The 12,987-nt window shown below is 45.6% G+C and overlaps 3 protein-coding genes across 3 annotated transcripts in view; 1 reads left to right on the top strand and 2 right to left on the bottom strand.

The window, feature by feature from the left end:
- POU2AF3 (POU class 2 homeobox associating factor 3) overlaps positions 1 to 962 on the bottom strand; it is a 9,569-nt gene extending 8,607 nt beyond the window's left edge. Inside the window, 3 exon segments of the mRNA XM_024754266.1 lie at positions 43 to 148; positions 416 to 500; positions 503 to 962. Of these exon segments, the coding sequence (XP_024610034.1) occupies positions 43 to 148; positions 416 to 500; positions 503 to 679 (368 nt within the window). The 5' untranslated portion in view covers positions 680 to 962.
- Positions 678 to 3,186, top strand: LOC112405742 (uncharacterized). Its single transcript, XM_024754265.1, is given in 4 exon segments — positions 678 to 787; positions 2,634 to 2,874; positions 2,877 to 3,071; positions 3,073 to 3,186. Coding segments are annotated over 4 exon segments (660 nt in total).
- A 6,797-nt stretch (positions 3,187 to 9,983) lies between these two features.
- Positions 9,984 to 11,858, bottom strand: POU2AF2 (POU class 2 homeobox associating factor 2). The gene is made up of 2 exons (XM_024754220.1): positions 11,571 to 11,858; positions 9,984 to 10,367 (listed from the first exon to the last, which is right to left on the bottom strand). Exons 1-2 carry the CDS (start codon positions 11,856 to 11,858, stop codon positions 9,984 to 9,986), a joined length of 672 nt encoding a protein of 223 aa, XP_024609988.1.
- Between the last annotated feature and the right edge of the window lie 1,129 nt (positions 11,859 to 12,987).

Below are 12,987 nucleotides of genomic sequence, written 5' to 3'. Positions count from 1 at the left end.
CGGGGGTGGCCGCGGGATCCCAGGAGCGACTCCAGCCCTGACGTCGACCCTGGAGTGAGCGCGGGAGAGCCGCGCGGGGAGGGGCGGGCCGCCCGATCAGCCGGGGCGCCCGGCGACAGGGCCGGGCCGCCAGCGCCTCGCCTGGTCACTGCGGAGACCGCAGCAGGACAGCTGGGAGCCCCCCGGGCCGGGTCCTGGGAGCTAGGGTGCTCCCCGGGAAAGGAGGTCGCGGTGTTCGTCGCCCAGACCCAAGGAATCCCGCGTCTGGCCCGCAGGGCCTGGGCGCCGCGCCCTGTCCGCGGTCCAGCGTCTCCCTGCGACTTCCTCGCCGCGTCCGCGTCCCCGCGGACAGCGGGTGCTGCCCGGGGTCCGCACAGGGACCGCCACGGCTCAGCTCTGCGCGGGCCGGCTCAACCGGCTTGAGTCCCAGGCTCACCGTGAGCCTCTAGCTCCCGCCGCCGCTGCTGGGCGCACAAAGTCCGCGCCGGGAAGTCCAAGGGTCACAACTATGACCAAGTGAAAGGACCGGGGTACGCGGACGCCACAGCGGACAACTGGACTTGTGGGCCTCTGCCCTCGGGACCAGGCGTGGAGTGGGAGCAGCCACAGCGTGGCCCGTGCCCTCTCCGGATCCCGGGCTCCTACTTGCATGCCCTGACTTTGTGCCTCTCTGTTCCATGCAGGAAAAGCCGTGGAAATACACCCGGATCAAAACGCCCCTTACCCTCGTGACCCTACCCCAGGACAAGAAGCCGAGTTACCCGACATCGTGGTCAGCAGAAGCTGGGTTGGTGGCTGGATGCTGCAGCTGCAGGGACTCAGCGCCTAGGAGGGCTCCTGTGCAGGGGGAGAGGCAGAGATGCAACATTTTTAAAGTTTCACAAAGCATCCAGCTGCACCCAGGTTCCTGGAGCAGGAGACAAACAGAATTAATGTTTTATACCTTCGGGTATAGGTTTGAGTTTTTTCCCCCTCATGCCAAGTATTTAAAACCTCTAGAAACCCATGATTTGACAATCAATGATTGCGCGATACTTTCAATTTGAATATTCAAAGGCTTAACAAAATGGACTATCTTCTGCAGAAATCATGCACAGAGGCACCCCACAGAGAGTCCACAGAAACAGGGGCTGAGACCCCTTTGGGGCCTGGCCCTTGCTTTTATTGTATTTTGAGCATTTTGCCCACCTTCCCACAGACAGAGCAGGAGTCCTCAAAGATGCTCTGTATTTCTGCCTCAGAGGTAGCCCTGGGAGCCTTGAGTGACTTAGGGTGCCCTTCATGACCACCTGAGCCAGGCTGGCCGGGCTGACTGATTTCCATCTCTTCAGTCTCTGTTTTAAGAGAAAATCTCAGGTTTTGGGGAGTGAACATGGCAGCCAGTAGGTCTGGCCTGGCAAGGAGTCACTCTGGGCCCAGATTGCAGGCTGGAGGCCTGCAGAGGCCTCAGCTCTGCGCCTCATCTCCTTCTGGCCCCGCCTGGCCACGTGCTGGCTTCCCTCCCCTTTCTTCCGCTCTTTGTCTGTGCCCCAGACACTGGGGTTTCAGTACAGAATGCCTGCCTGTTAAGACCCTTTGCTCCTCCCCACAGAGCTGGGGATGCCTGTGGGGCTTCACCTTCTGGAGAGTTTCTGAGGCTGGTGTTTTTTTCACTATGAAGTTCCCTTTTTTCTCCTCTTTATCCCTCTAGAGCCATTCCTGCTTTTTTGCTGCAGGAGCGTGTGTTGAGAGAAATGATAAGCTTGGCTTCTGCTCATTCTAGCTGAAAGGATATGGATTTGTGTCAGGCCTTCACACTTTGGGTGAGAGGTGGGAGGGATATGAAGTCAGCTGCTTCATTGGTCCAGGCCTAAGCCCCTCACAAATGACCAGGGATTGTGCTGGGTTAAGTTCTCCAACCACTTGCTGTACCTCTTCTGTGTGATTTGGAAGCTGAGAAGACAGCAGTGGTCCAGAGAGGGAGTGGGTGCCAGGCCAAATCCTCTCCTGGCCCCCAAGAGAGGGCAGGGTGGGGCTACCTTTCCAGATAAGCCAAGACATTTCCATGTTGCCAGGACAGGCAATGGTTATAGGCCTCTGTTCTTTGTTCTCTGAATTCTCTGAAATGCAAGAGGTGGAGTTGAGCCCCTCAGGCCACCAGAAAAATACCCGAATGCCCTGGAATGTGTTGGATGTAGGAAGGAGCACACAGAAATGGAAGAAAGGGGCTCTAAGAGTGACAAGACACCAGGGTCTGTGATGGATCAGAGTTGCTTGGCAACTGAAGTTGTGTCTCTGGGGGAGGGAATCAGGGCTGGGAACACTTGAGATGGCACCTGGCAGTAGGTGTGGTGTGTGTTTGTCCCCAGCCCAGCTGGAATCTGTCAGCTTCTGGAGCCTCTTTCTCCAAAGGCACTGAGCCTGTGTCCTGAGTTTCCCTGATGTACTCAGGACCAGACTCATGAGGAGGCGAAGGACACTGGGAGTTCAGAGAGTCCCTATTTCTTTCTCCCTGTCCTGCTATGTGTGGGCACGGCCCCCTTCTGAAGGAACAGTGAGCAAAGCAGTGTAGAATTAGGGACAGTCTCTTGTCCTCATAGCTTCTTCCATAACTTCTTTTCTCTTTTGTCCTCCATTTTGTTTTATACTTAGTTTTTGGTTTGCTTTAAAAAAATCTTCCTCTATGGCCTTCGTGTTTATTTTTTTCTGAGTTTCTTTCTTTTTGTCTCTCTTCTTGTCATTGCTTTCTATTTCTTACCTACATTGCTGTTTTTCTCCCTGGCTCTCTGTGTGTGTCTGTTTTCCCATGTTCTGGGGTGCTGTCTCATTTTTTCAGGCTTAGTCTCCTTCCTAACCTCTCCTTTCATGTGGAAGTGGACAGGGATGACAGGAGGCCATTGAGCGCCCTTGGCAACATCATCGAAATTGGTGCTGATGATTGGCTGACCTTTGGAGAAGGCAGGCAGGGCTGAGTGAGAGGTGAGTTCCTTGGAAGTCACGGGCTCTGTAGAGACAGCAAAGACCTCTTTGTCCCTTCCTCCAGAAGCCTCTGCCCAAAGAAGGACAGCAGTTCTGGGGGATTCTGCGTTGGCCGCTGCTGCTGGGATGGGTGTTCCAGTGCTGTTGCTAGCCAGCAACTTCAGAAAACTGGGTTTCCTTAGGTCTGAGCCCTGATTTGAGAAAGAAGCCCCCCAGTTTTTAGCTTAACAATAAGGAGTTTCGTTGCCACTGTTTCTATAATTGCAGAACCCCAGCACAGGTATTTAAGAGCCACACGCCACACCTGTGGGGGTGAGGGAGGGTTCTTCTTAAATTGGGTCCTGTGAACCCTCCTTGTGGGGCTGTGTGTGTCACAAGGCCTGGAACAACCGGCTTAGCACTGAGGCCCCATGGAGTTGGATGTTCCTCATAGACTTTTTAGAGTTTGTCCTTTATTGAGTGTTTATTGCATGTCAGGCACTGTATGGTATAGCCTCCCCATGTCACAGATGAGGAAACAGGCTCAGAGGGATGAGCGGCATGACCAAGATTACTGAGCACACACATGGCAGGATTGGGAGTCAAACTTTGATAAATCAGATGCTAAACCCTTACTCTTAATTAACATTGTTGTCTTCCTGATCTTTTATAGCAGTGGCTTTCAAACTTTTCGGACTTCAAACCACACTAGGAAATTCATTTTACATGTTCGCATACTGTATCTATAACAATATTTATATATTTACAAAACAAGCTTTTCATGGAACAATGTACACCTATGCACAAGAGATATCCTGAAAATTTCTATTCCATCTTTTCCATCTCATTCTATTCATGAAAACATCTATGTTGATTCGGAGTCGCTAATATAATTTAATGACCCACCAGTGCGTTGTGACTGACATTGGAAAATATTGCCTGTGAGACATGCAAACCCACTTGTCAGAGCTGTGCTCGTGGACAGCGTGTCCTGTCTGCTCTACTGTCGGGGTGTGTGGGGAGGCTGGGGCAGTGCAGATACTGACTGCAGAGTGGTCTGTAAACACTGGGGTCACAGGAACCCCGAGAAGAGGCTGACTGGAGGGGAGGGGAATCTGCTAATTAGGCTTATGACAGTTTGTGCGTCTCAGACCGGAAACTCTTCTTTCTTGCTGGGGTCATGGTCACCTTCAAGGTGTCTGCCCTGAGGTCCTAATCATCTCTTTCAGGTTTTTAATAAAAGACTGAAAAAAATGTTGTGGGTTTTAACAGGCTCACTTGCTTCAAAATATAACATAGGATCCAGATGTTTGGATGTTGGAAGGTATCTTTGAGGGACTGAGACAGACTTGGAGTGTTTTTCCAACATCCTTGCCGGTTGTTGTCCGGCCCAGGCTCCCTCCGCCACTTGGCTGAGCTGCTAGCCCATAGAGGAAGTGGGAGCTCACGGTGTGTCAGGCCGCCTGTTCCACTGTTGGACTGCTTTAAATATAATTGGCTGAGACAAAATCCAGTGCGGTGTATTAGCTGAGCACCATCTATGTACCAGGCCTGGTGCCAAGCACCAGAAATACAGACTGATAGTCATGCTTTCTGTCATCAACTGCTTGGTGAGTAACATGGAATACCTGTTCTCCCATGTCCACACCACTGCTCCTTCATTACAGGTCTGTTTGGCTCATTCATTTGTTCATTCATTCATTCATTCATTCAACAAGCATATACTGATGATCTGCTCTGACCAGGCCGAGGACTAAGCCTGAAGAAGGTATCATGTCCTCTTCCACCCCCACTGCAAACCTTCTCTTTTTAAGGTTCACCATCTGTAATTTCTCTAGTTCTTCATATGTTATAGTATTTCAAATCTCTGAGCCACGGATCTCAGAAACACTTTAGTTGGTCCTTGGCCTTCTTAAAGTCCTGTAGCACCAGAATAATGGGAATAGAATACATTTTTTAAAAAGTTTTAAACTGAATATTTTAACTGAAATTTTTTGGCAGGCTTTTGTATGCAAATGACAGTGCAGAACATTATATTTAGGAGACATTATTAAATTAGACACACATGACACATGAATATGAAAAGACTTTCAGTAGAAGAAAAAGAGGGAGTTTATTCCCTCCGAATTTGACTGTGGCTCTAAATTGTCTTCATTAATGCAAAATTCTTTTGTCATTCTGACTGTTGGGACACTGTTACCAAACCTTGTGGGAAATATCAAGTTCCAAAAACATGGAGGAAACAAATACTTACTGGGTCCAATGTGAATGTTTGGTCCATATGAAAATGACCAGAAAGACTATTAGATGAAGGTTATTTAATGATTTGTGGTAAGTCAGTCTCTTCCCATAAAATATATCCAAAGTTTTTACATTAAGAGACTTCCATGGGGAATGAGCATTTGATAGTTTATCATTTAAATTAGGAAGATACCATCAGATTCTGCTTGAAAAGTTCATCTTAAGACATTTTTTTTTTAACATCTTTATTGGAGTGTAATTGCTTTACAGTGGTGTGTTAGTTTCTGCTTTATAACAAAGTGAATCAGTTATACATATACATATGTCCCCGTGTCTCTTCCCTCTTGCATCTCCCTCCCTCCCACCCTCCCAAGACATTTTTATTATGCAACATTTGAGACATACAAAAACATAAAGATTACTGTGATAAAAGCCTGTGAATATATTATCAACATTAAGAAATAAGTGATATTTCATTTATGATTAAATTAATTTATTAAGCCTTAAACTTTTAGATTATCCACTCAAGATATTTGGTTAAGAGAGAAGGTTAGCAGGGATGGCTATCAATTTCCCAATTTGAAAAGCTGATTCTTAGGTACTACTTGTTTTGTCCACATTTTCTTCCTTTTGGAACTTGTAAATTTTCTTTTTCACTCTCTTTTCCTTTTGGCTTGTAATATACTGACAATGACATTACATATTGCAAACCCACACGTTTATCAGAGATTATGATTAGAGGACACTTTTATAGCAAAGATCAAATATAACATGGTGTCATCATTTACAAATAATTATAGAAGATTTTCTTATTATTTATTTAACCTGATCTTTAGGGATTCTAATTCCTGATCTATTTATCATATGTGTTTTTATCACACCAGAGATAATACCAAACACTGAATAACTTTTATTTATAAGAATTATTAGCAATATTTATAGTCTACATAGATACTAAATGAATATATAAACATTTTTCTATGCTACTTCAAAGGTTCAGTAATTTTCCTTCTTAAAGACATTTAAAAATATGAAATCAGTCATCTTAAATATATTACCACTACAACTCAATAGCCAGTACTGTCATGATTTGCAAAGAGTATGACTAAGTTAAATCCTAAGCATGGTGAGGACTTTCTTATACATCAGAATTGTCACCCATAGTGTTGAGGTCTAAGTTGTTACTCATCTTTGTGGTATAATTTTCCCTCAACTTAACAGAGATTTACTGAGCACCTACAACCTGCTGGACACTAAGCCAGGTGCTGAGGACACAGAACTATCCTTCCCTTGATGAGTTTAGTTAGAGAATCCTCTTTAGCCAGAGTGTACGATTTTGCACTTAACCTCTCGAGAGTCAGTAGTTATCAAATATGGTGTGTAAGATGAACAGTGTAATATTGTTTTGAACAGTGAGGACACCTTAGACAGAACCTAATGATCGAACATAAAGAAAGAGTATAATTTTGATGTGTGGTTGGTAGAATGACTGTAACGTAATGTGACTTAAACCTTGGACATCAATTGTTGTTTCAGTTCTTTAAATATACCTGATGTTTTATTTCTTGTGAATGTATTATTTAGATTTACATATTAAAAATGGATCACAGAGGTACTGGTAATTCCTTTATATACGTTTACATTTACATGTATATAGATATATGTGTATGTATGCAAATATATATTTTACTATTGGGGTTAGTAATTCTTTTCCCTTTGTGGAATTTTCTGTACAGTACTCTAGTACTGAAGTCTTCCCCTTGCCATCATATTGTATTATTAGCTGTAGCAAGTCATAACGCTGATTTAAAAGCAGTTATTAAGTAAACGAGGTAAAGCTGTGGTTTTCTTCTCTCTTTCTTTGGGGTTTGTATAACATTGTAAGAGAAGTACAAAGTTTCAACTACATACTATAGTATCTGTTTTTAGCGATGTATGGGGGGGGGTTGCCTATATTTTAGCTTTTACATGGGAAAATTTTGCTCTCCACTTTTTTTGGACATTATCCTCTAGGGAGATTTCTTAGCTTGAATTTGACATCACCATCTCTGCTTACTTTAAATCTTAAGGGACCTAAAAGAAATGGTGTTTTGAACCTGAACACTTAAATTTTCTCTGGCTTCCCCAGGAAAGCTGTGAGTCTGGGAAGAGCAGGTTTGAGAAGGAGAAGGAGAGGAACACATGTATAATCTTTATGTTGGCATTCTGCATTATTACATAAAGGTGCAGTTAGTCCCTGGCATGTGGTAGGAAATAGAGAGTACTTGAATGGGAAATGGGACAGGGAAATATAAATTCATTTTCCTAGCATAAGTTTATATCTTGGTTTCACTTTTTACAAAGTATTGTAAATTCCCAGAACAATAAAAAGAACCAAATTAAAATATATGCAATATAGCAACACTGTCAAGCTAAATAGAATTCTTAAAAGTCATTTACCATTTGGAAATTATTAGCACCATTCCCCACTCCACTTGATCCTTTAGACTAGAGAACTGAAACGGATACTAGACAGAGTATGGGCCTGTGTGTGTCTCCTTTTTTATAAATTAAATTTGCCAAACACTATGAAAGGGCTTGGATGCTCTAAGAAGAATGTAGACACCACTGGTCACTGAGCTCTACTTATCTGAGAGCCAGTGAATCCTCAGGTCGTGAGAAGATGAACATAATAGGTGAATAGACAATAGCAAACTAAGAGAAATAAGCATGCCTAACATTTAGTGTTATAATTAAACCAAAATTAAAGTTATAGGAACACATATTTATGACTTACACATAAACTTATGATTATTGTGTTATGTGCTACTTAGTAACAAATGGTAAGCAGTAGATGACTGTAATTATTATAAAATTTATACAACCAATCTAGAAAAGTGACTTTGAGATCCTTCCTTGTGAAGACCCTGCCTCTACAGGGAGGGCCAGATCTCTTCCTTCTGATGTGGGGCCTGCCGTCCAGGTATGAGTGAGGCTGGATGACAGATGGCTCTACCGAAGATGCTGGCAACCAGGACTAAGGTCTCCAGTCTCAGCAGACTTGAGAAGGGCAGCTCTCTCCCATGGTAGAAGCTGTCCCCTTCCATTGAAGAGCAAATATTGAGCAAAGTAAAGATCTGGTTGTGAAAAGGAGTGGTGGGAGGGAAGGAGTAGGCAGGGGACCTGGGAGAGCGCAGCCCAACAGCTGTGGACCACGAATGCTCCTTTGTTTGTTTCTCCAGGGATGCTGTCCCAGGAGGGGGATGAAGGTTGTGAGGTAAAAGAAGGCTCCTATTCAAGTATTTCTTTGAGAACTCCACAAATTATGTGTATGTTTGCTCAACCAGAATATATACCCTTGAAGGCCTAGACAAGGAGGAATATCAATTATTCACTTCTAAATGTGAATTAATATCCATATTTGACTTTCTAGACTCCAACCTAGAGCATGGAACCCTGTCACAGAGGATGCGAGGGAGACTGTATTGAGGGGCTTTGGACCCCCAGGAGATGGAGGGAAAAAGCGCTGCAACAGGAGAGACCCAATGGGTCAGAAAAATGTGGTGAAGGGAATAAAGAAAGGAAGGTGGTAGGAAGACAAGAGGAAGATTGTGGGTGTGACCTGTGAGCCTTGACTCACACTTTGCAATGTTAAAGTGTGTGCAAGGTGTTTATGATGGGCTTGGCCTGCAGACAGGCACACTGCTTGGTGGGGATTACTATGGGAATTTAATTGCCAAAGGAGTCCATACCAGTCAGACTTACATGAGACAGATTGATGCTTCAAATGTCAGTTTCTTCATTTATACATAGTAAGAGCTATATATTTCTGACCAGTGAGCCATCAACAAGGTCTTTCTTCAAAGGTCATGTTGTCAAAGGACCTGACAACATGTCCTTCTCCAAAGACCCTTTGCTTCTTGGTGTTTTGTAGTCTTGTTTCTTGCCGACAGCCCAGGACTGCTCTCTGTGTTTTCCTTACAATGCATGCATTCTTATTTGATCATAGAATGTCCATTTTGCTAATGCATTCTGATAACTGTCGGTTTATTCCATCAGAGAGACAATGTCTAGCTTAATTAAGGCTACCGTTGATCAAAGAAAGTCTTTGGTCTTTGTTGTTTTTTGGATTAGCCTGATTTTTGGACATACTGGGCTTTAGTGCAGAGTCAAAACCATGTTATTTATGAAGCCATAGTGTCCTGACCTCATTTTAATGACAATAAAGCATTTATATGTGGTGTCACATTTGTTACTTGCAAGTTATTGTTATTTGCAAGTCACCGTAAGGGGATAAATGCATATAATGCTTCACACTTTATAAAGTCACATGATATAAAATGAGTTTTGTTTTATGCACCCTAGTCTATATTATATCCTATGCATTCTCTTTTATTGAAGAACACACATAGTTCATAATTAAGAAAAACTGGACAGGGAAACTAGTATGTTTTATGATCTGCATGAAGTTTTTAATGTAATTTAAGAAAAAATACTATCAGTGCTAAAAATGATACTTCAAAGATAACAAAAGATTCAGAACATAATGGGTTACTAAATTCCCCCAGAGACCCCACTGTCAGGCTGTCTAACTAGAATATGGTCCCTGACACACTGAATTCACATTGTGGTGTGTTTCAGTGGGGTTATAGTGGGAGGATCACAAATAAATGCCATCATCCTCCATTAACAAAGGGTGGCACGATGGCTTATCCTGAAAATCCAGTTCTGAAAGAGCCGCCACATCACAACAGTCTGTGAATACAGACACTGACTTAAAGAAAAGCACAGAAGTCCTCTGGCATCCTCAGTAAGCTCGGCGGCACTCATATGCCCCCCAATGCCAGGCTCCCATCTTCTTTGGTCCACAGAGAAGTGTCCTGGAGGACAGAGGTGTCTGCCCCTTCATCCGGGGAGAAGGGCCCCACCTTGGGTGGTGGGTCATTGGACATTGTCATGAAAGAGGTGAAAGGGTAGGGGGATGGGGTTGGGTACCCCTGCATGTGGTACAGATCCTCCAGTGTGTGCAGAGAGTAGGACTGAACCCCCGCTAGGGGGGCCGCCCAACCGGAGCTCCTGTGCTGGGCAGTGCTCCCCGACTCTAGCTGGGAGAGGCAGCCTGTGCTGGGCGCCGAGCTCTGCAGGGCATCGGCCGGCACGGGGTCTGGTTGGCTGAGGCCTTCGGGCACCGTCTGCTCCCACGAGTCCCTCTGAGGAGGATGGAAAGGTCACTGGGGTTAGTCATTAGGTGATCGTCTGACGTGGGCAGATTTCCTTCCCAACACAGGGTGCTGCTGGCCCATGTCTTCCAGAGCAGACTAGGTGTCCTTCCTCTGCTGTCCAAAGCTTCCCTACCAGGCAGCTCTCCCCTCTGGTGTTTGACATCGGCAGTGGGAGTTTTAGTTCCTTTCTTACTCTAGAATTAGATTGTGTGTGTGTGTGTGTGTGTGTGTGTGTGTGTGTGTGTGTGTGTGTAGAGAGAGAGAGAGTCCTTTCCCCAGAAAATATTAAATGTGAAGATAATAAAATGAACATTTTGACAGCGTTTCATCATTTACTCCTGGAAGAAGTAGACCCTAAGCTACACAGTGGGCTTCTGAGAGGGCTGGGAAGGCTACCTGTCCTCAGTGAGCAAGGGGGTAGAGCCTCATAGGCTTGGAGCTGGAAAGATTTGGCTTCAATTCATGGCTGGGCCACTTACTACCTTCCTGATTCTGAGTATTTCACTTTGCGCATCTGTAAGATAGGGCTTTAATAACTATACCCTGAGTTGTTGCAAGTATTAAATGAACAAGTGCACATAAAAGTTCCTGGCTGTAGTAAGATACTCAATAATGTTAATTCCTACTCTCCCACAGCCTGTTTTGTCTAAAATCCCATCTCCAGAGATTCATGCCTTTGTGGTTGAGGGCTTTACAGTATAAGAAATTTACTAGTATTCATCTTTATGAACTCATCTCTGGAAGGACTGCGAGAGAACAAGGTTCTAGAGGGTAGAAATATCGTGGGAGAGGGGAGGCAGGGAGGGGGAGGGCGAGAGGAGTCCTGATGCGCCTGCCCTGGCTGACAGCCTCGCTGTCTGCGAGGTAACTTCAGTGCTCTTTCCTTATGCACGGGAGGAATAATGGGGAAACATCTGGCACAATCGGTAGAGTATTAACAAAATGGATATATATCCTGTTTTATCAGTCGTCCCCGCCCAAATCCCTAGATAGAGCTTCCTGCCGCGTGGCTGGCACGGATCTTTGAGGAGGGCTCCCTGGGCGTGGATCCTGGCATCTCCCGGGGCAGCGCAGAGCAGCCTCCTGGGGGTCTCCGGGGCGAGCAGACCTGGTTGCTAAGCACATAGGCTGGCCAGGGCCGCGGGAGCCCCGACGTTAGTGACCCCCTAAATTAAGCCTCTGCATACTCACCAGCACGAAGTGTGCAGGCTCGCTGGGGAAGGGCAGCGGCAGGAGCTGTGGCAGGGGTGAGGCGCTGATTAGGAAGCCGCTGTTGGGGGTCAGGGCCGTGGGGCGGTGATCCCCGTAGAGCTCCGGGAAGTAGGAGTCCAGGTGGGCCTGGTGGCCCTGCCCTGCCGAGGACTCGCAGGCAATGTCCTTCGCCACAGTTCGGGTGCAAGCATCGTTTGTGAACTGTTTACTGTTGTGGAAGTCCAAGTCGGTTAGGAGGGATCTCCTGACACCATAGTAACCTGACATCACCGGTGAGCCTGTTGCCAAGGGGAAAACAAACGGGCAAAAGTTGTTTCCTTGGAGGAAGTCAAGGCATCTCTGTTGCAGCCAGGTCTCTCCACGTGTGAAATGGTATTTCCAACGCAGCCCCGATGCCAAGGCCAACATTTAAATAGATAAATGTCTTGAAAGGCATTAACTATAGCGGCATTACCTCTTTTAACCGGTCCAGCCCAAATAATTCATACATTTAAAGTTTGCTCTGCCTTCGGGGATAAGTTCACTTTAGATGGAGCAATAACTGTTCAGTGTCTCTCACTTCTTGTGCACCTTCAGTGTGCCAGGTGCTGTGCTAGACGCTGTGCTTATTCTATCTCTTTGGGCTTAAGGAGATAGAGTAAGAAGCCCTTGGCATTTACATTTCATCTAATGAAGTACCTTTTTCACAGTTTCTGAGTTGTGTCCCCATAGATACAGGACCGTTTGCAAGAGGCTGCTTCTGGGGCATGTTATGTGAGACTCAGCATCTCTAGATAAGGTGAGACAATACCCCGCCCCAAATCAGAGGCAGGCCGTACTCTTCTTCTAATTTTTTTGTACACTGGCCGTGACTTGCACCTATTAGGCACCAGAAACGGCTGCTTGCTTTGCTTCTGTGAAGCAAAGTTAGAGGATCACAAAAAATGTTTTCTGGCTTTGATGAGTCTGGTGTTATTTGCTGCCCTCTTGTGGCCACGTTGAGTCTCTCACTCAGCTCACCTGGGCACTGCAAGCGAGAGAAGGGAATGCGTGTCACAGAAAGCTCCCCTTGGTGGAAACCTGGAGAGGCTGAAACTGAGAAGAATCTCATTTAAGGTAAGGCCAGTGAAATAGTCCCAGAGGAGAAGAGATGTGTTAACTAAAGACTTTCTGATCTCGTAGCTCAGTTGTAGCAGGAAACCCTTCATCACTTTGAACGTGGTCAGGAGCACAGACTCAAGGGCTGTAAAACTGATTTTTATTTTTCCAGCTGGTGGTGGGTGTGATCCAATTAGCTAAGACCTACTCCCTCAGGTCACAGAGAGGCTGAGCTGGGAGGGTGATGAGGGTGCTTGTCTTTGTCACCTTTCCCAAACACAGTGGACTGCTTCTGAGCTTTGTCCCTGCCCACCCTGCC

Source organism: Neophocaena asiaeorientalis, unplaced genomic scaffold (assembly GCF_003031525.2).
Source record: "Neophocaena asiaeorientalis asiaeorientalis breed wild unplaced genomic scaffold, Neophocaena_asiaeorientalis_V1.1 scaffold21, whole genome shotgun sequence".
NCBI classification, from domain to species: domain Eukaryota; kingdom Metazoa; phylum Chordata; class Mammalia; order Artiodactyla; family Phocoenidae; genus Neophocaena; species Neophocaena asiaeorientalis.
Note: the sequence above shows the minus strand (reverse complement) of the source record. Positions and strands in the feature narration are given on the sequence as shown.